Source organism: Python bivittatus, unplaced genomic scaffold (genome assembly GCF_059951505.1).
Source record: "Python bivittatus isolate LINGU-HERP-01145 unplaced genomic scaffold, Pbiv_v1 ctg000840_np1212, whole genome shotgun sequence".
NCBI classification, from domain to species: Eukaryota; Metazoa; Chordata; class Lepidosauria; order Squamata; family Pythonidae; genus Python; species Python bivittatus.
This window is the reverse complement of record NW_028277113.1, coordinates 40,562,508-40,584,668: the sequence shown is the minus strand read 5'-3', so window position 1 is coordinate 40,584,668 and position 22,161 is coordinate 40,562,508. Positions and strand designations below refer to the sequence as shown.

Genomic DNA, 22,161 nt, shown 5'->3' with positions numbered 1-22,161 from the left:
GATCATATCTGGGATTTAGGCTGGAAAAACAGGTTTCAAGAATGGGTAGTAGAGTTGAGCTTTGCAAAACATGTTGGCCCCAGTGATTCCCCATTCTTGAAGTGTTAAAACAAATATCCTCATTCTGTAAAAGGAATCACAGCTGCTTCAAACACCTTCCCCTGCACTCAAGCCACTTTTGCTATGCTGGCAGCCCCAACTGTAGTGCATGTACACACACACACTACACACATACATAACCAAGAAAAGCATTCAAAGCAGTTTCTCCATCAGTGGTAGGGAATCAGCATTTGTAACTATTTTCAATACATTAGGAAAACCCTTCGTAGCATTTGGTTATAACAGCCATGTATCAGGTTATTTTGGTTGGTTTGTATGCTGCCCAGAGACACGTCACATGAGACAGGCGACCATATAAATATGATAAATAAATAAATATTATGAGAAGGATAATATGCTGGATCTTAATTATCCTATCAGGACTCTCTTCGTAAAGTTTAGAAGAGCTAATAATAGCATAAAATGTTAAAAAATATAGCAAAACATGAAAGAAAATGTTTTAGATTTTTGTAGTATTTCTATACATAAGCTTGACAGTGGTAATTCTCTTTATGCTGATGGATCCTTAGTTGTTTAAACATATAAGAAGACCTAATTACCCTATAGCTGTAACAATTAGTGATTTGCAAATTAATAACGGGCAATTAAAACCTCTAAAGAGCCATCTGATTCTACCTAGTCAATCTTATGGAAGACCTCCACTGCCTTATTTAGCTCCTGTATTAATTTACAACTGATCATGTAGGTATCTCAGATAAAATGAAGTTACTTTTCCCCTGACTATTAAAAATACATGTAAAATTAATAATTACTTTAAACAACTCTATGCTTGAGCATTTGATACAAATATTATACTAAACTTTTCCAGTCCATGTATATACAGGTAAATCAATTGATCTAGGACCAAAACAACCTAGCTTCAAGACCCCTTTTAGCTATGTAAGCTTACTAGGTGACTCTGGCTAGTCACTGTTTCTTAGTCTAACTACTTCATAAGGTTCTGGTTGCAGGAAAAACAACAACAACAAAGGAAGATGGCTACTTTGTATACTATCTTAAATTCCTAGAAGTGATATAGACTATCAATCTAATCAGGGATGTACAAATAGTGAAGGCAAACAGAGGTGGTCACTTGGGGCCAACAAGCCTGGTCACAAGGGGTCCCAGCAGGAGCCATAGTAGATAAATGTCATAAAAGGAGGGAGGGAAGGACCACTGCTGCTTTCTCTCTTCTCTTCTGTTGCTGCTGCTGAGCCAGCCATCTCTGAACCAGTACCACCACCATCATTTTGGGTTGACTCTGGGAGTTGGGGGTGGGTGGCACAGTGTTGTGCTGGTTCACCTCCTTCCTCTGGGGCTGGTCCCAATCGGTGTTGATAGGGAGCAAGAGGTCCAGCCCGTGGCCCCTCTTGCTCCCTATCCTTTGTGGGGTACTGCAGGGTTCAGCACTTTCCCCCTCCTTTTTAACATCTACATGAAATCACTGGGTGAGATCATCCGCCACCATGGGATGAGGTATCATCAACATGCAGATGATACCCAGTTATACATCTCCATCCCAGGTGATTTGAGTGATGCTGTGACTACCCTTTCGCAGTGGCTGGAGGCCGTGGGGGTCTGGATGGGGAACAACAGGCTTCAGCTGAATCCTGGTAAGACACAGTGGCTATGGGTAAGACACAGTGGCTATTCCTCTGTATCTGGAAGTTTACCATCTTTGGTTCTGGATGGGATGGCACTACCCCAGAAAGACCTGGTGCATAATCTAGGGGTCCTCCTGGACTCATGACTCCTGCTCAAAGAGCAGGTGACAGTCGTTGCCAGGAGGGCCTTTGCTCAACTACATGTTGTGTGCCAGTTATGCCTTTTCCTGGATCAGGAGGCCCTCCAGTCAGTCACTCATGTCCTAGTCATCTCCCATATAGACTATTGCAATGTGCTCTACATGGGGCTACACTTGAAGAGTATTCAGAAGCTACAGCTGGTTCAAAATGCAGCTGCGTGGGCAATTTTGGGTGACCCAAAGATGGTACATGTCACACCTTTCCTGCGTGAGCTGCATTGGGTGCCAGTTTGCTTCCGTGTCCAATTCAAGGTGTTGGTTATCACCTTTAAAGCCCTACATGGCATGGGACTGGGTTACCTAAGGGACCGTCTCACCCCCATTATATTGACCTGTCCTACCCGGTCAAGCACAGAGGGTATGCTGTGGACCCCTTTGATGAAAGAATGTTGATTGGCAGGGCCCAGAAAGAGAGCCTTCTCTGCTGTGGCCCCTGCCCTATGGAATACCCTTCCCCAGAGGTGAGGCAGGCCCCTACTGTCTTGACCTTCCAGAGAGCAGTCAAGGCCTGGCTCTGCCAACTTGCATGGGGCGAGAAAAGGGGCAACCAACCCTGGGGATAGCTTGCACCTTGAAGATGCTCCTGTATGTTAATATCTTTTCGATCACCAACACCTTGGAAGATATTATTATTTATGTATGTATTTGGTTTTATTGTATTTTTATAGTATTTTTATTGTAATTTAACTAATATTTATTTGTTGTTTTTATTGTAAACTGCCCAGAGTCACTTCCTTGTGAGATGGGCAGTGTCCAAATTTGATTGATTGATAGATAAATAAATAAATAAGTAAATAAATAAATAACCACCACCACCACCACCAATCTCCTCTCCTCAGTTAGAGGAGGAATACTTTGAAGTAATCAGGGCCATTACAGCAGTGACAGCATAGAAGAAGTAGCTATGAGACTCTCCTTCTCAATTGCTGCAGCTGAGGGATGGCTCTGAGCTTTAAGTTTGCCTTGGGTCCAGAAAGCTGTACTCCATGACCACCACCACCAACAACAACAACAACATGACAAAGTAATAGAAAATGAAGAAGCTAAAGTGCCCTGGGATTTTAGAATTCAGACAGACAAGCATCTGCCACACAACACCCCAGACTTAACAGTTGTTGATAAGAAAGACAAAAAAGTCTGGATAGTGGATACTGCAATATCTGGAGTCAGCAGAATAGAAGAGAAAGAACTGGAGAAAATCACAAAATATAAAGACCTGCAAATAGAAATAGAACAACTTCAGCAAAAGAAAGCAAAGATAGTACCAATAGTTATAGGCGCCTTGAGTGCAATCCCAAAACATCTGGAGCACCACTTGCAGACCATTGGCATTGAAAAAATCACCCTCAGTCAATTGCAAAAGGCAGCTTTACTTGGAACAGCTTACATCCTGCAACGATACCTTTAACACCATCAGATAACAACATCTGCTTATCCCAGGTCACTGAGAAGGACTTGATAGATGGATAAAAATGCCAAATCCAGTCTAAACAACTGGCTGACTGTGCAACCAAGAACAGCAATAATTATTATTTACAAGAATGATCTTTGGCTAGCAGCTATAGGTGCCTTCCTAATCATTCAGTATCTCCTCTCCTTTCCACAGTGATTTGATATGTTAGCTTTTAATGCAGAATGATAGAAATTATGCTACATGGAAACCTCATAAATCAAAGACTGAAAAACCATGAAAAAAGATGCAAAGCTGAAGAAAATGAGTCTGTGTTAACCCAAACATAATACAGAACCTTGCAGACCATGATGAAGAGATATGGAAAATTCCACAAGGAGGAAAGATACCTGTTATAGTATGATTTTCAGTTTACAAATTATAATTTATTGAAAGGTGTTGCACTTGCTGGTTCTAAGTAATTAGAAGAAGAAACCACTGATCTTAATGAGATTTCTTTCTGAATAAGCATGTTTAAGCCCAGCAAGAGAAAAAGGAAAGTTGCATGCTGTCTCTTTATGATTGGTGCATAACATTAAGAATATAAAAAAAGCAAAAAAGTTATATTAGTTTAATTTGTTTCTTGGCTTAAATGCTTTAAATTTAAATGGGGTTTAAAATGGGTTAAGCTCGAAAAGCAGCCACTTTAATTACTTTATAGAAAATATTCCTCTGCCTTGGGTACTTGTGTAAGATAGCATTTCTTATGTGATAACCTAAACATATAAAACTACTCTTCTCAAATAGCAGTTCCTGGCAGAGGCAGCTGTTACTTCTTATTGAACTGGGCAAGTCCGTAACAGAAGAAAAGGCAGAAAAGATGACTAACCCCCCCCCCCCCCAGAAAACAGTAAAAGCAAAAATATGCTATAACCTTCCTCCATCAGTCTCAATTACTTCTTTTCTCAAGCTCAGGAAACCTGAACAATAAAAAGAAAAGGCGGGGGGGGGGGAACCTGAGAGAAAATATGGAGAGGTCAGCTTCAAATGAATTTATAACTGTGGTGTACATAGAAGAATCCTGAACTGATTCAGTCTTCCTTTCTCTAAAAATATGCCCCTGTCCACTTGTTTCTGATTTTATACTACAGAATTTTACATTGTTACAATAATTCTAAAACACTTCCACAACTTATGATGTTACTAAGCATAGATTAATGTTCTTGTTTTAGCATATTGTGATGCTTTCAAGCAGAAAATATCTATTCATATTCTAAAAATACTGAATTATACAAAGCATACTCTTAGGAGCAGAATGCAACTATAAACCATCGGTTAAAGTATCTTATCAATTCCATACATTTTTCTCAGGATGACACTGAACTATATGGGCATTGACATAAATGGTCTTGCACTGTCAACACACATATATCAAATAATCATCTGAATCACACTGACCTCTCTAGAACCTAAACTGCAAAATCAGAACAGCTTTTCTCTAGTCAATCAACACCACCTTTTTTTTAAATGAAAGAAAAAGCAAACATGGTGTTAAGTTATAATACAGTTAAAAGGAAGGAAGGCATCTTTGATCAAGAAATGACTTTAAACAAATAATATGGTTGTTTTGTGCAAGCTGTTAAAGATCTTAATTAACACATTCAAGTGACCGCCAAGGGAAATTAAAATGTATGTATCTATAGGACAACATATTTATATTAAAAGAAGCAGAACAGAAAAATATCTTTGTTAGTGTGTGTGAGTGTATGTGTACAGGTACATGAACTGAAACTACAATCTAGATATTCACTCTGAATTTGAACGGCTTCTAATGGAAGCAGTAGGGCACACAGGAAGTGGTTCTTTCCTTCCTGATATATATTACTGAAATTCATCAATGGAAGTTGACAATGGGATTCTGAGGTATCCTCTGCAATAATCTGAATTATCTTGCTGGAATATAAATACAGAGGCAGCCCAACACTTGGGCAAGTTTCAGGTGACATTTTATTTCTCCTTTTAAAATCCTTTCTCCCACTGCCACACAAGACTACCCAGATATTTTTTTAAAGTACTGTACATTTCAAAAAGGCGCACAGAACTAAATCTGCATTTTGGGCACTTGGCAACCCATTCACTAGGATTAGAATATGAAATGCTACAGTTAAGTTTTTCTTTGTCTACACACATTTTCTACAAGTTAGCACAAAAATACTGGGAAAATTCTTTTAGGAGAACTACAAGTTGATTTTAACACTACAGCATAATTATCTTCAGACAACATATGGGGAGTTATTCTATTTTATCTTCAAATAGAGCATGAAAGATAGGAAAGCTCAAGAGAAAATGACTGGCCAATGGGCTGGCATGGCTGAATGGGCATGTAAGGTCATGTTTCCCATATCTAAAATTCAACACTTCAGCTTCGCCCCATATTTAAAAGTTGTATGGCTATGCTTTGTTACTGTAATCATACTCTTGCAGCAATAGCAGCAGTAGTATAGAGGGACAAGAAGAGAATAAAACCAGACTACCTGAATTGTGAGAAAGAGAGAAACCATTCTGGGGGTGAGTTAAAACTCAGTTTCTCATGATGGATTCTTCCATTAGTCAAATTGCCTGCTGATCAAAGTTATTTCCAGCAGGATTGTTCAGCAAGTTATTGAGTGTCAGGCCTGCCCATACTGAATCACTGAGCAACACACAGAGGATAACCACCAACTGGGTCTGGCCAGGAGTACAGATTTTGCAGAGCTGACTGGGAATGTACAAGGGCTTTTTTGGGAATCCCCTCCTATAATTTGTAGGATGTCCCAAACCCCCAAAATCCACAAAATGGATCTGCAACATTGTGATTAAAATATAACTGAAGTGTCCAGAGCTTCTGTTCATATATTTTAGGAGAATGACCAAAAAAAAAAAAGGCAGATCCAATTAAATCCACATAAAATTTCTTCCAATAGCTAAATCACTAGCAATAGGGATCAAAATAGAGGAGGTAAGCCTAGCTTTCCCTATTGAAAATCACCAACGTAAGATGTGAGCTAGGCAGCAGAAGGACAATTTTATAGAATCAGAGGTGGAGAAAGTCATCATGCCACTGAACCCAGTCGTGCCATGTTCAAAAACCCAAATTAAATATCCCCAATGGCTTTCTTCTTGAACACATCCAAGGAACCCTGGATATTACCCTTTTCTGAACTAAAAGTACCACTGGGAGAATTATCATCAGAGACTGTAAATGAACTAATTATGTGCAACAATCAAAAGCAGTGAAGTGTCTTAACAGGGAAAACAAGAGTTGGGGACGAAGATATATTTTAGCAAGGGCCACCTGAGGAATTACCATCATCTCACCCTGAGAAATGGACTTGATGAATATGATACAACAAGAGGGAAAGTGTGCTTGTTAAGGACAAGTAAATGCCCATGTTTGTGAAAGTGTGCCAGATGTGCAAGGTCTTTATTTCCAGTTTAATCCAAATTGTAGCATCCAAAATTGAAGGAAGAAAACCATGCCATTAGATTATACACGAGATCAGCAATGAAGTGTCTGTAAATGTCAGGCCACCCACCCACCCACCCCCAGATTCCAGAGGGCCCTCCCAATCTCTCCTGAAGAAAATAGAACATTTAAAAATGCCACAACGCCTAAGTAACACTTTTCTATAAACACTAGCTTAGTTTAAAAGCCCTATGAAGATCAAAGACACTTTAAAACTAGCCATATCTGAGTCCTGAATAGAAAGTACCTTGTATTTGTGCTATCAGATTGCAGCAGAGGGGAAAATAATTCTGTAGCTTTATCAATTTTTCAGCTAGTACGAAAACAACTTGAAGCCCTCAGAATCCTTTACAGCAAGAAAATGAATAATTACGATAGTGTTTCCTTTAAAACATCTCACTATGAATCTTGTTCTGTAATACTCCACCAATAGTGGACTTTTGAGAGTGTTTTGCAATGTATACCATATTCTCTGAAGTGGTAAGGCCCAAGAGGATTGATGAGTACGCCATTGAAATGGAGGGGTTGCCCTGAACTTTCCTAGAATTTTTTTAAAGCATACAGGACAGTGAACAGAATTCCCTGAAGATAGAACATCTGAAAAACCTTTGCTTTATTGTGTTGTTCCCAGCAGAAAAGAAAGACTTGCTAGATATTTAAGGTAGTTACCTACAAATATGCTCCTCTGATTGCTGGGTGCGAGACCCAATTTGTTAAGTTGGGCTCTAAGAGGGATCAGTTGGGACTGTTGCTATTTTACCAGCCTCCCTGCTGTATAGCAACCTCCCTGCCTGAGCTTCTTGACTCAGTGGCCAGGTTGGCAGTGGAGTTCCCAAGGCCTATGGTCTTGGAGGACTTTGACTTGCCTTCCCTGAGTGTGGGGTCAGAGACAGCTCAGGAATTCATGGCCACTGTGGCAGTCATGGGCCTGTGTCAAGTCATCCAGTGTGATGGAATGGAATTATGAAGGCCAGGCTCAGGGAGATAAACATTTTCTTAGCTCCCCAGAAGAGCGTGGGAGGAACAAGAGGATGAGACTGGCACCTCCCTGAGGAATTCACACTGTTGTGGCTGGCTGACTTTGGGATCTGGGGTTTCAGTCTGGGAAGATTCTTGCTAGAGGTTGTAGCTAATAAACATAACTGGACTGAATTTGCACTGTCTCTTGGAGTTCCTTGGGCTAGGCCTGACATCCAGGGCCCGACGCATAATAGTGATCATACACCTGACCTGGTTTTTCTGTTGGAACAGTGGCAGAGTGTTCTGGATTTGGGGGAGATATTGGTTTCTCCCCTGCCATGGTTAGATCACCCTCTGGTGAACCTCCAGTTCTCTGGTGCCACCCCTCTCCGCAGGGAGCTGGGCCTACTAGATCGGCCCACCCCAGGTGACTGACGTACCCAACCGTGTTCCAGAGGGAGCTTGGGGTTGTTCCAGAAAGTCTGCTACATGGTCCAGCTGAAGCCTTGGTGGCTGCTTGGAATGGAAGAGTGGCTGCAGCTTTGGACTAGATCGTGCCTGAGCAGCCTCTCCATACCCATGGTTCCCAGAACTCTTTGTGGTATATGGAAGAGCTGAGGGAACTTAAGAGGGCTAAGAGACCCCTAGAGTGCCTCTGGAGAATGACAAGAAGTAAAGATTATTGAACATGAGCTAGAGCTGCTGTTAGAGCCAGTGTCTCGTGACAGTAAGGGCAGCGAAACGGAATTATTTCTCTGCCCTTATTGCGTCCGCAGTCGCCCAGCGGCCCTGTTTTGGATGACTCAGTCCCTCCTTGGAGGGAGTAATACTGAGATTCACCTACAGGGTCGCTGTGAGGAATACACTGTACATCTAGTGCTTAAAGTTGCTCGTATTCGCTCTACACTGGACTGCGGCCTTAGGGCAGAACCAGTGGAGATTATGGGGGCTGAATCCTGCAAGGTTATCTAGGGGGAGTTCAATCCCATTGAACCTGAGGAAGTGGACAGGGACCTTGCAGCTGCTAGCTCAGCTGCTTCTGTGTTAGATCCATGCCCCTCTTGGCTAGTTAAGGCTGCACAGGAGGAGAACGTGATTGGGTCTGAGCGGTGGTTAATTCCTCTTTGAAGGAGGGGGTAGTCCCACTGGCTCTTAAGGAGGGAGAAGTGCACCCCCTCCTCAAGGGATCATAGCTCGACTCAACTAATCTGGACAGCTTTCGTCCAGTCTCCAAACTTCCCTTTTTAGGGAAGTTTGTAGAGAGAGTGGTTGCATGGTAGCTTCAAAGGACCCTGGATGAAGTGGATTATCTGGACCCCTTTCAGTCAGGTTCAGGCTGGGATACAGGACTGAGATGGCATTGATCGCACTTTTGGATGACCTCTGGAGGGAGTGGGATGCAGGTAGTGCATCCATCCTTGCTCTTCTTGGCCTCTCAGCAGCTTTCGATACCATCGATCATGGTATCCTTCTGGACTGGCTTCGGGAGCTGGGGGTGGGGGGCACTGTGTTGCACTGGTTCTCCTCCTTCCTCCGGGGTCAGTTCCAATTGGTGTTGATGGGGGGACAGATCCAGCCCCCAGCCTCTACTTTGTGGGGTGCCCCAGGGCTTGGTTCTCTCTCCTCTCCTATTTAACATCTACATGAGGCCAATGGGTGAGCTGATCTGACGGTTTGGGGTGAGGTACCATCAATATACTAATGATACACAGCTTTATATCTCCACCCCGGACCCTCTAAGATGTCGTGGATGCCCTGTCCCAGTGTCTGGAGACTGTAGGAGCCTGGATGGGGCACATGTGCTTCGACCCAACCCAGGCAAGACTGAGTAGCTCTGGGTATTTGGGCCTTCTGGTGCCAAGGCTCTTCCATCTTTGGTCCTGGATGGGGTAATGCTGCCCCGATGGACCCAGTATGCAATCCTGGGAGTCCTCTTGGACTCACGGGTCCTGCTTGAAGAACAGGTGGCAGCCATGGCTAGGAGGGCCTTCGCACACCTTCAAGTTGTGCACCAGTTGCATCCATTCCTGGACCAGAGGCTTTGCTCACTATCATTCATGCCCTCGTGACCTCTCATCTGGATTTCTGCAGTGCATTCTACACGGGGCTGCCCTTGAAGAGCATTTGGAAGCTTCAACTGGTACAAAATGCAGCTGCACAGGTAGTAAATGATGTTGGATACGTGACACATGTAATGCCACTGCTGCGTGAGCTGCGTTGGGTGCCAGTATGTTTCTGGATGCAATTCAAGGTGCTGGTTGTCACCTTTAAAGCCCTTCATAGCTTGGGACCAGGTTACCTAAGGGGCTGTCTTCTCCCAATAGCTTCTACCCATCCAGTTTGGTCTGGCAGGTTGGGCATGTTGCGGGTCCTGTCAGCCAAGGAATGTTGGCTGGCAAGGACCAGGAGATGTGCCATCTCTGCCATAGCCCCTGCCCTCTGGAACATTCTCCCTTCAGAGATTAGCATGAACCCAACCCTGTTGGCCTTTTGTAAGGCCCTAAAGACCTGGCTATGTGCCCAGGCCTGGGGCCCTGAATGTGTTAAAGGCCCTGTTTCCTGGCTATACTGATAATTATGGGACAATTTTTCTCAGCTGCCATATGTATTTATTTTGTACTGTACTGTAATTGTTTTAATTGTTTTTATAATTGTTCGCCACTCGGAGTCACTTGGTTGAGATGGGTGGCGATAGAAATTTAAATAAATAAATAAATAAATAAATCTGATATGCAGATTTATTGCAAGAAAAAGACTTTATTCTCCCTCTTAACAACAGTGGGGGCTGCATATATAGAAAGGCCCTCAGGAATTGAAAATAATCCTGTTGCCAGAGTTTGACCATTAGTGGTCAAATTATTCCAATTGATAAGTGTTTAAAATCCTTTAACGCTGTACAGGTTAACTCGGCCTTTGAAAATAATACAGAATACTGAAAGATTAAGAAGTTAATATCATCAAAAATCTGTTTACATATGCTCATACATTTAGACGGGCCTCCAATCTAGTAGGAACTGTTGCTCTTTTTAAAGTCTGTTCAGTTTCCATTTCTCATGAGCGTATTTTGTCCCTAAAATTCCCATGCTAAATACAATAAACAGTAAATAAAGCAAGCACCCAATTATTTACCATTTTCTACTTAAGAGAAAAACAGCATTCTTCTAGGAGGAAAAGCAAACTGTTTAAATTACTGTTTCACTAAATTATAGTTACATATTACAATATTTTATAAAGATACACTTTTACTAACGTATTAAGAGCGTAAAATTACATAGCATCAACTTCAGCTTTGGCTAATTTAGGTGGAAAAGCCGTCTGCAAGTTAACAATGTTGTAAAATATTGAAAGCAAATGAAAAGAGCTTCATTTTTTAGAAGAATGCCCAAATGCAAATAAAGAGTGCAATTCTACACACCATTTTGAACTACCTTTCTTTAATATTTTAAAAATATTTTCTGCAAACTCCAGTTCTTTCTAGAACCCTAGAAACTGCAGAATCCAAAATTCTTACCCATGAGCCATCTGATATATAAAAAAATAATGTTTCAATGCACCTGGTGCATGAAATTTAACAATTCAGTCCTTCAGATATCAAGATTCCCAAATCCATTAATGAGATCTGGAATAAGAACTGAATCATTTATTCTTTAAAAATAGGCTTTATCAAGGCCAGAAACATAATTATATGTATTTGCAAAATATGACAAATGAGCCAAAATAAAAATATATAATTTCCTCAGCAGATAAATACTCTATTGAGATCATATGGTAACAACAATACAAATAATACCTTACCTCCATTTTCTTCCCCATTGTTATTGTTAGTCTCAGCCATTTCAGAGCTGTCCAACTCAGATTCACAACTTAAATCCAATGTTCCATCTGCCGGGCATGTAGTGTCTTCCTTCTGTGTGTAAAGACATATGTCATCATGTTGCTTGTCACATTTCAAAAATGAATACGCTTCTCAGGAATGTTCCATAACTAAAATGTGATTCCTGACAGTTTTAAAAATGAGGAAAAAGTCTCTCTCAGGACACAGTATTGTAAAGCCTTCTGGAAAGTTATATAGAAAAATGCAGCTTATTTCACACCAGTGTTCATAGAAATCAACTTGCTCTTTAGAAAAATCCAACCATCCAAAAAATGATGCAGAAAAAAAAATCAAATATCTTTTTTATGTTCCACTTTTATTCCATAACAAATCCCACAGTTCAGATTACACTGAATACCTAAATTCTAGAAGAGGGTTTTGTGTGTGTGTGTGTATGTGTGTGTGTTTTCCTTTCTTGCAAAGCCTAACTATATCACACAAAAGAAAATCTAATCAAATGCAAAAGCTGCTTTTGAATTCTGGCAGTTGGTAGAAAATGGACCATATTTTCTATTTCTCAGAAAAAGTGCTATCTTTTTGTGATTATTGTGATTACTTCAAGAAAATGCTACATTCTATCAGTTTCAGAATAATGCCTCCTCCTTCACTCAAATATCAGATTAAGGGTTAAATAAATAGTTCTGCTCATTTAGATAAAATCATTACTTGAATCACAGCTTCACATTTTCAGTTTCTTGGGAACTCTAGAATTGTCATTCATTATATAAAATCCTTCCAAAAGCCTCATTTACAAATACAATATGTTGAGGTTTAACCATAAAGCAAACAAAACCTTTGCTTATTTCTGAAAAGGCAACATTTAAACCTCAGCTAGGAAAAGAAAAGAAAACTATGCATATTCCTGAATTTTGTATAGCTGAAAACATTTACCTGAATTGGAAATCATATTAAGGGCTATCTTAAAAACGTCTCAAAGACAGTTTACCTCCTTTCCTTGCCCAATGACCTCAATCTAATTTGTTTATTTTTATAACTTGTTAATCCCATGCATAGTCTTCATAGCTCTGGGTCGCTTTGTTTCTAGAAATATGCAACTCACCTTGAGTGCGTAAAGTCCTGCCTTCCCAGGGATTTTGAAGAATGTCCCATCACCAACACGCATGTTGGTATGAAGCATTGCATTCAGACAAGCTAATGGAGAAGTGCCACTGAAAAACAAAAATAAAGCTGGCTAAAATGGAGTGTTTCTCAGAACCCTCTTCCCTCTTTTTAAAACTCATGTTTCACTTAAAAAAAAAAAAAAATCCTGAAAACCTCCCAACATCTACATTACAATAACAGGCCAGTTGAAACTTAATCATATGCATCTGCCCTTTCAGCTTCAGGCAAAAAGTCTGCAAATTATAATTATGCTATTTTCACACAGTAAACAGTTCAGCATTGAAAAAGAGCTAGAGTCCAAATATTTATGTGAAATTACTTTGCAAATAACACCATAATGCCTTATTTTTAGAATGTTTTAGACAATGTGGCTGTTGCACATGAATGATCAAAATGGTACAAGTTCATGGGCAGCTGCGTTCCATAGGATGGAGAGGCAACAAAAGAATGCTAAAAGACTCCTGAAGAGCCACATTTAAAATTGCAAGGGTTAGCTATGAACAAATATGAGCAGCACTGCTTTAACACAGCCAGCATAAACCATACATCTTCGTATACAGTAGACAACAGTACAGTAATTTGAAGCCGTTCTGCAATGGGCAACTTTCCTAAATATACTGGGAGTTCTTTGATTTCAAGGGAATCTAAACTTAAAAGTTTAGGATCAATTGCTGTTTCAGAAATAATTCTAATATACAGTGGGGCTTAAAAGAACCCTTTTGAATTTTCAATATTTCTGCATAAATATGACCTGAAACGTGATCTGTTCTCGACACAAGTCCTAAAACTAGATAAGGTGAACCCAATTAAGCAACTGAGTCAAAAACATTATACTTAATTTTAGGACTTGTGTGGAGAACACATCACATTTTGGGGAAGTATTTCTTGAAGAACTTCAACCATCATGACTATAATCGTTCACAATTAATTAAATTATTTAAAAGGGAGCATCAGACTGCAAGATTTTTTCTTCATGCAAATTTTAATAAAGCAACACTAACGTGAATGGACTTTAATTAAGATAATATTTTAATTCAGTAGTATCAATTATAAGGCATTTTCTTACTTTGAATTATGATTATGTCCAGATTAAATGTTGCATATTACAGTAAATCTTGTTTAACGGACCATTCAGTGGGAGTGTCTGTTCCTCCCGAACTTTTGTTAAATCTGAAAGTATATAAATTGCAGCAATTTGTGTAATTTGCATAATGTATCATTCATGTCAATTTATGTCAGTTGCATAATCAAATGTTAAATTGACGTAAATGACATAAATATAAGAAAATTTAATGTACATGCAAGTGCCCTGTGCAGACTACTTTGGATGCAATGGACATATCCATTATTTCAGGGGGATGTCCATATAAACATTTCATTTGTTGCACCCAAAGTCTGCTTAATAGGGTTCATTAAATCAAATACTTGTAACAGCAAAATTGGAGCTGGTATCATAGGAACCAGGGGATCATTTTTAGCATGGATTTTGGTTGATATAGCTGGTAGCTGTTTAGTAGTTCTTTTTGTTTCAAATACACAGGACAGAAACATTTTAAAGAAATGCATGAATATAATATTGGAAATCCAAATGTACATGAATTATTTTGCTAGGCCAAACCAGATAGCTTAGTGTTAAATACACAGAGTATTCAATGTCATCTGCATAACTCCCAGAGGAACAGGTAAGGTTGTTAAAAATGGCCTTCAATGAGTTTCAAAGCTTAGCAGAAATTAGAGCCCACTTCTCCAAATTCAGTACAGGTAGTCCTCACTTAACGATGGTAATTGGTACCGGCAACTCAATCGCTAAGTGACACAGTCATAAAGTGTGACATCATGTGATCATGCTGACTTTTGACCGCAGTTGTATCAATTCCAGTTGCTGTCATTAGGCAAATCCCACTCCTGCTGGGAGTCCTCTTCCTTCCCCATTGACTTAACTTGTCGGAAGCTGGCCGTGAAGGTCACAAATGGCAATCATGTGACTGTAGGATGCTATGACTGTCATAATTGCAAGCCAGTTGCCCCGAGCACGAATCATGATCATACGACTGTGGGGATGTTGTAAGGGTCACAACTATGAGGACCATTCATAAGTCTTTGTTCAGTACTATCGTAACTTCGAATGGTCACTGAATGAGTGGTCATTAAATGTGGACTACCTGTACATCTTTTATTTAGTATTAGTGACTAATTGACTGAGGTCATAGTGGAACTCAGAGGAAATGTTATTTCTTTTCCTACATGTATAATCTCCATTACAGACCACAGAACTCCCAGAAATATTAGGTAGAACATCTACAAATCAGTAAGTACAAAAAAAGAGTATTTTTAAAAGAAGCAAAATTTTGAAGCATATTTCTGACAATATATCAGATTAAATTACTAATGAAGTCAATATAATATTTAAAAACCAAGATGCCTCAAAGGTGCTCTGGCAGTTTCACAAAGGAATGAATAGTACACAAACTTCTCCAATAAATGTCTAAATAAAATGAATATCTGACATGCAATTACATGTCATATTTATTAGGCCAAGATAAACGAACTTTTCTCTATGCACACACAGAGAGACACATCATTTCATATCAAGTGAAACTAGAATTAATTATGAAGTCAGATCCTTGGGAATTGAAACAAATGTTGTCATGACTGAAAACTGAATAAAATACATAGCTTTGATCTAAATGCCTTTAAAGAGAATGTTTTCCCTACAGTGCTTTTAACATTTTATTCTAAAATGATATTCAGAAAGACTATATACTCAGCTGACACGCACCCATCTTCTCCCTCCATTAACTACTTGTTTAAGTGGCCTTCCACTTCCCATTTGAATCATCAAACAGCCCGAGACTTAATTTTTAAAAAGAATAGTTTAGATAAATAAAAAATTGCAAATAGCTGAGTATAGGAGAGAAAAGTCAGTTATGCTGTACCAAGTGATAGCTGGAGTGATCAAACAAAGCAATGCAACAAGAAAAAAAAAATCCCCTCCCACCCCGATGGTTGGTATGTGTCTTCCTCAATTTTATTTATTTATTTTATTTTATTTATTATTAAATTTGTATGCCGTCCATCTCCCCCAACGGGTGACTCTGGGAGGCTCACAGTTAAAATCAAAACCCCGACAACAATTAAAATACCCCATAAATAATTAAAACTAATTAATCCATTAAAAATCAATTATAAAAAACAAACCCTATACAAAATACTACAAACATTCAAGATGACGGCGGGGACAAAGTCAGTCACTCCACAAGCCACCTCCACTGGTGCGAGCCCCCATCTGGCCCCCAGGCCTTCTGGCATAGCCAGGATTTCACACCTTTCCTGAAGGCCATGAGAGTGGGGGCACACCACACCTCAGGAGGTAGGTTGTTCCATAGAGCGGGGGCCACAGCAGAAAAGGCCCTCTTCCCAGATCCCACCAGTCAAAATTCCTTGACTGGTGGGGTCTGCAACATGCCCGTTCTGCCAGCCCAAGTGGGGCGGGCTGATATAACAGGGGTGAGACGGCTCCTCAGATAACCTGGTCCTGTGCCATGAAGGGCTTTAAAGGTGATAACCAACACCTTGAATTGGGCCCGGAAGCAAACCGGCAACCAATGCAACTCGTGTAACAGTGGTGTTATATGTGCCCCCCTAGGGGCATTCAGAACTGTCTGAGCCGCAGCATTCTGCACCAGCTGTAGCTTCCAAATACTCTTCAAGGGTAGCCCCATGTGGAGCACATTGCAGCAATCCAGCCGGGAGGTGACCAGGGCATGAGTGACCGTGCAGAGGGCCTCCCGGTCAAGGAAGGGGTGTAACTGCTGTACAACACAAAGTTGTGCAAAGGCCCTCCTAGCCACGACTGCCACCTGCTCTTTGAACAGGAGTTGTGAGTCCAAGAGGACCCCCAGATTACACATCGGGTCTGTCTGGGGTAGTGCGACCCCATCAAGAACCAAAGATGATAAACTCCTAGATCTTGAGGCTCCCCGCACCCACAGCCACTCCGTCTTACCAGGGTTCAGCTGAAGCCTGTTGTCCCCCATTCAGGCCCCCACAGCCTCCAGGCACCATGGGAGGGTACCCACAGTATCACTTAGGTCACCCGGAATGGAGATGTATAATTGGGTATCATCAGCATATTGATGATACCTCATCCCATGGTGCTGGATGATCTCACCCAACGGTTTCATGTAGATGTTAAATAGGAGCGGCAAGAGCACTGAACCCTGCAGCACCCCACAAAGTAGGGGCTGTGGGCTGGACTTCTCTCTCCCTATCAACACCAATTGGGTTCGGCCTTGAAGAAAGGAGCTGAACCAGCACAACACTGTGCCACCCAGCCCCAGCCCCAAAAGGATACCATGGTCAATGGTATCGAAAGCCGCTGAGAGGTCAAGAAGAGCAAGGATGGATGCACTACCCCCATCCCGCTCTCAGGTCCTCTACCAGAGGCCTGGGAGTTTGAGGGTTTGGCGCAGTATCTTAGCTGTTCCTACCACTGCACTCTTCTGGACACAGAGCTCTGATGTTGCTCCTGAGATCTGTTGGAGCCACTCTCCCAGCTTAGGAGTCACAGCCCTGAATGCTCCTACCATCACTGGGACCATTTTGGCTTTTACTTTCCACATCCTCTCTAGGTCCTCCTTTAGGCCCTAGTACTTCTCCAGCTTCTCATACTCCTTCTTCTTAATGTTGGTGTCACTTGGCACTGCTACATCTATCACCACCACTGTCTTCTGGTCCTTGTCTACTACCACAATGTCTGGTTGATTGGCCAGTACTATGGCAGACATACAGACCGGCTACAAGTACTTTGGTATCCCACAGTCACATGAGAACCATGAGGAGGAGGCAAGGAAGACAGCAACATCCAAGTACCACCAAGGGATAAGACAGGTCCTGAAGAGCCAGCTCAATGGGAAGAACAAGATTCATGCCATCAACACATATGCCCCACCAGTCATCAGTTACCCTGCTGGTATAGTGAGCTGGCCAAAGGAGGACATGGAGGCTGCTGATGTGAAAACCTGGAGGCTCCTCACAATGTGCAGAATTTTCCACCCCAAGTCCAACACCCAGAGACTGTACACCAGTTGGAAAGAGGGCGGGCAGGGTCTGGTGAGTGTCAAAGCCACTGTCCTGGATAAAACCCAGAGCATCCAGGAGTACATCAATAATATGGCACCCAAAGATGAACTGCTGAGAGAATGCCTGAGGCAGCAGCAAACATGGGAGGAAGTGCCATGGTAAGACAGGACCCTGCATGGGATACATCACCCACAGATAGCTGACACTGGAAAATCCTGCCAGTGGCTGGAAAGGGCTGGACTAAAAGACAGCACTGAGGCATTGACCATAACAGCACAAGAACAGGCACTAAGCACCAGATCCATAGAAGCAGGGGTCTACCACACTAGACAGGACCCAAGGTGCAGACTGTGCAGAGAGGCCCCAGAGACAGTCCAACACATATTGGCAGGGTATAAGATGCAGCCAGGAACAGCATATACTGAATGGCACAACCAAGTAGCTGGCAGTGTGTGTAGGAACATCTGCACAGTGAATGGCCTAGATCCTCCCAAGTCCAGATGGCAGATTCCACAGAAGGTTGTGGAGAATAACAGGGCTAAGATCCTGTGGGACTTCCAGATCCAGACAGATAGGCAGGTGCTGGCCAATCAACCAAGCATTGTGGTAGTAGACAAGGACCAGAAGACGGCAGTGGTGATAGATGTAGCAGTGCCAAGTGACAGCAACATCAGGAAGAAGGAGCATGAGAAGCTGGAGAAGTACCAGGGCCTGAAGGAGGAAATAGAAAGCATATGGAAAGTAAAGGCCAAAGTGGTCTCAGTGGTGGTAGGAGCACTTGAGGATGTAGGCAGGAACAGCATACACTGAACGGCACAACCAAGTAGCTGGCATTGTGTACAGGAACATCTGCACAGCATATGAGCTAGACCCCCCCAAGTCCAGATGGGAGATTCCACAGAAGGTCGTGGAGAATAAAAGGGCTAAGATCCTGTGGGACTTCCAGATCCAGACGGACAGGCAGGTACTGGCCAATCAACCAGACATTGTGATAGTAGACAAAGACCAGAAGACAGCGGTAGTGATAGATGTAGCAGTGCCAAGTGACAGCAACATCAGGAAGAAGGAGCATGAGAAGCTGGAGAAGTACTAGGGCCCGAAGGAGGAACTAGAGAGGATGTGGAAAGTAAAGGCCAAAGTGGTCCCAGTGGTGGTAGGAGCACTCGGGGCTGTGACTCCTAAGCTGGGAGAGTGGTTCCAACAGATCCCAGGAACGACATCAGAGCTCTCTGTGAAGAAGAGTGCAGTGCTAGGAACAGCTAAGATACTGCGCAGAACCCTCAAACTCCCAGGCCTCTGGTAGAGGACCCGAGATTGAGGAAGACACGTACCACCCATAGGGGTGAGAGGGGAATTTTTATATATTCATTCATTCATTCATTCATTCATTCATTCATTCATTCATTCATTCATTCATTCATTCATTGGGTTTATAAAGGCAGAAACTAAAACTATAAAACTACAAGGAGGGATACTAATTGCATACTGATAGGTAGAGGAAGAATCCTATTTAATGCTCAAGAGTTATTATATTCACTTTAATCTTGAACTACCCCAATAATTACATAAATAAATCAAATATTAAAAAGTATTATTGAGATCAAATATTGTACACAAAAGCCCAAACCTTTGGATTTATAGCATAATATGGATATTCAGATCAATCCAGTTTATTTAAGAAGTGATTTCTCAGCTAAATGCCAAGATTTACTACTATTCAAGGAGCCAGGTAGCTTACACACTGAGGAAAGGGAGTAGCGAATGCCCTTGGGAGAATTAGTTCTTCACATTCTGTTCTTTTATGCATGCCAAGCATTGACTTTTGGTTTTGAATTAAATGCTGTTTTCACAGACTTTAGAGACCATATTTGTTTTCACTGAGGTTAATTAACGACCAGCATTTGAAATCATACGTATTTATTTTGTTTTTCCTATTCAAATTCAGCTAGTGACAGTTAAAACAACTTCACCAGTTATTCGAAATGGAAACTTTTGAGTATGTGACAGGAAACATTTCTTCCACTATCTTCTTTCTATTTGTAGATTTCAGCTCTGTAGCTTATATTTTGTCTCTTATAATCGATAGGTGCAGATTGCATTCAATAGAGGCAAACAGCTTTACATTATACATATATACCAGAAGAATAGTATTTATCACACTTTGCCATACTTATCAAGATCAGGATCTTTACAACATTATAATACTTTGTCTGAAATTTAAAAACCTAGGTTTTAACTGTAAATGTATTATTAGGTGTCAGCAGACATACACAAAAGAAACAAGAACATCCATTAAACCCTGAAATCCATTAATAAAATTTACTTTCTACAAAAAAGAACAACAGGCAGAACTCCAAGACAAATAAACCATGGAAGAAAACCAAACCAGAACAAAGCAAATACTAGTGAGAATATATTTGAAAATTTCCTAATCTTAAATACGCCATTAGCTAATTTATTACCATTAAATATTTTTCAAAACCTATTCTAATGTTGAGTTCCCTTCTTTTTAAATGGTCATGGTGCCACATTCCAGCAAATGTATTCTTAATTCTAAGCAGCTGTTAATTCACACTTCCCTTCAGTAATCCTAGTTTATACCATTTTGTGCCTTTGAGCACCCTCTGCTGGACTCTGCAGCCAAAATTGATCAAGAGACTCAACAAACACAGGCTATACACAGGATTGTCAATTTATTTAAAAACACCATGGAGGGGAGTCTTCAGTACACTGCAGTTTGTTTCTATGAGTTATGTGATAAAATACTGTAATTAAATCTAAGTTCAAAGAACTTTCAGTATTCTTCTTTAATATAACAACTATCCCAACACCATATCCAACATGTTGTTTTAAAATAGGAAATACATAGGAAATTGAGGTTGAAGAAACTTGCTATCCTACACAGTACAAATAATGTTCCTCAATCCTAGATTCAAATCAGTTGCAAGGGCTTAAAGTGTCTACTGCTCAATTGACTTGGAAGTAAGCCCATTTGTTTTCAGTAGGATTTACTCCCATGTAAGAATATATATATATATTTTTAATCTGCGCTCAGTCGTTACCGACTCTGCAGTGACTGCTTGGACGAGTCCTTTTGCAGTTTTCAAGGCAAGGTGTTTCGGAAGTGGTTTGCCAGAGCCTCCTTCCTAGAGCAGAGCCCAGCTGGCAAGCGCAGGAGGCGGGGTTTCCATTGCTTCGCGCCCTTTTCGGGCACGCACGGTTTTTCGCGCTTACCGGCAACTGCTCCCGACTCCTTTTTTGCAAGACGCTGCCAGCATTTTTCCTCCCACCGGAGTGAGAGTACCCATTTATCTACTCACGTGAGTTTTCGAACTGTTGGGTTGACAGGAACTGGGGAGGAAACAGGAGCTCACCCTGCTAACGCGAATGCTGGACTCGAACCGCTGAAGTGTCGACCATTTCTGGCCGGCAACTTTCAGTGTCATTAAGCCACTGCGCCACCGCGTCACCATGTAAGAATATACTGGATTTCAAATTAAAAGCACAATTCTAAACTTACTTACTAGGAAGTCCCATGAACACAATAAGATTTATTTCTCCCTGAGGCTTAAGGTTGTACTGTAAAAATGGTTTGCAATCCCTTGTAGTATTGAAATTTTATAATTCTATTAATGGCCACAACAAAGGCATTGCATTTGTTTAATAAAAAATAGGACTTTCAAATTTAAAAAAATCATTTTATCAAAATTAATAAACGTAAATATGTTTGTATAATCCTACAACTTTCAGAGAGAATGACGAGCAGAAAAGTGGATGGACTCTATTACAGCAGCAATGGTTGCACCACTGAAAGTTCTGAAAGATTGGGCTAGGGACAGATTGTCCTGGAGAAAATCTATTTATGTGGTTGCTAAGAGTTGACACTGATTTGATGGCATATAATCAATCAATCAATCAATCAATCACAATTTTCAGAAAATAATAGGAACAATTGATGGTAGGATCCAGTGGAAGTCTAAGATATACTAGTGTATAGAACTATTTTTGCATATCCACAGACATAATAATGTATACTAATAGTTAAATTCCTTGAAGAGGTGCGTAACTCTCACTTTCAGTTATTACAATTAGCCATTAAACTAGTCAAATAAAAACTTCATAAGCTTCTCAACTTTGGTGGAAATTCCCATGTTGGAATAACTGCAACCTACTCTTGTCTATGATAATGTTTTTACCATTGTCCTTTGTTTGAATACTTGTTTCATTTTCATTCCTCCTTTCTTTCATACAGCATCAATTTCAGTTTCCTACCATGACCCTAAATCACACAAATTAAGAAAAAACAGTATGATAAGACACTGTAA

General features: G+C 40.9%; 1 protein-coding gene across 1 annotated transcript in view; it reads right to left on the bottom strand.

Annotated features, from left to right (window-relative positions):
* Positions 1-22,161, bottom strand: part of ASXL3 (ASXL transcriptional regulator 3) — a 159,847-nt gene that overhangs the window by 62,783 nt on the left and 74,903 nt on the right. The window contains exons 3-4 of the mRNA XM_088130735.1: positions 12,693-12,801; positions 11,554-11,665 (exon numbers count right to left, since the gene is read on the bottom strand). Coding sequence (XP_087986861.1) covers positions 11,554-11,665; positions 12,693-12,801 — 221 coding nt within the window. The remainder of the gene's footprint in view (positions 1-11,553; positions 11,666-12,692; positions 12,802-22,161) is intronic.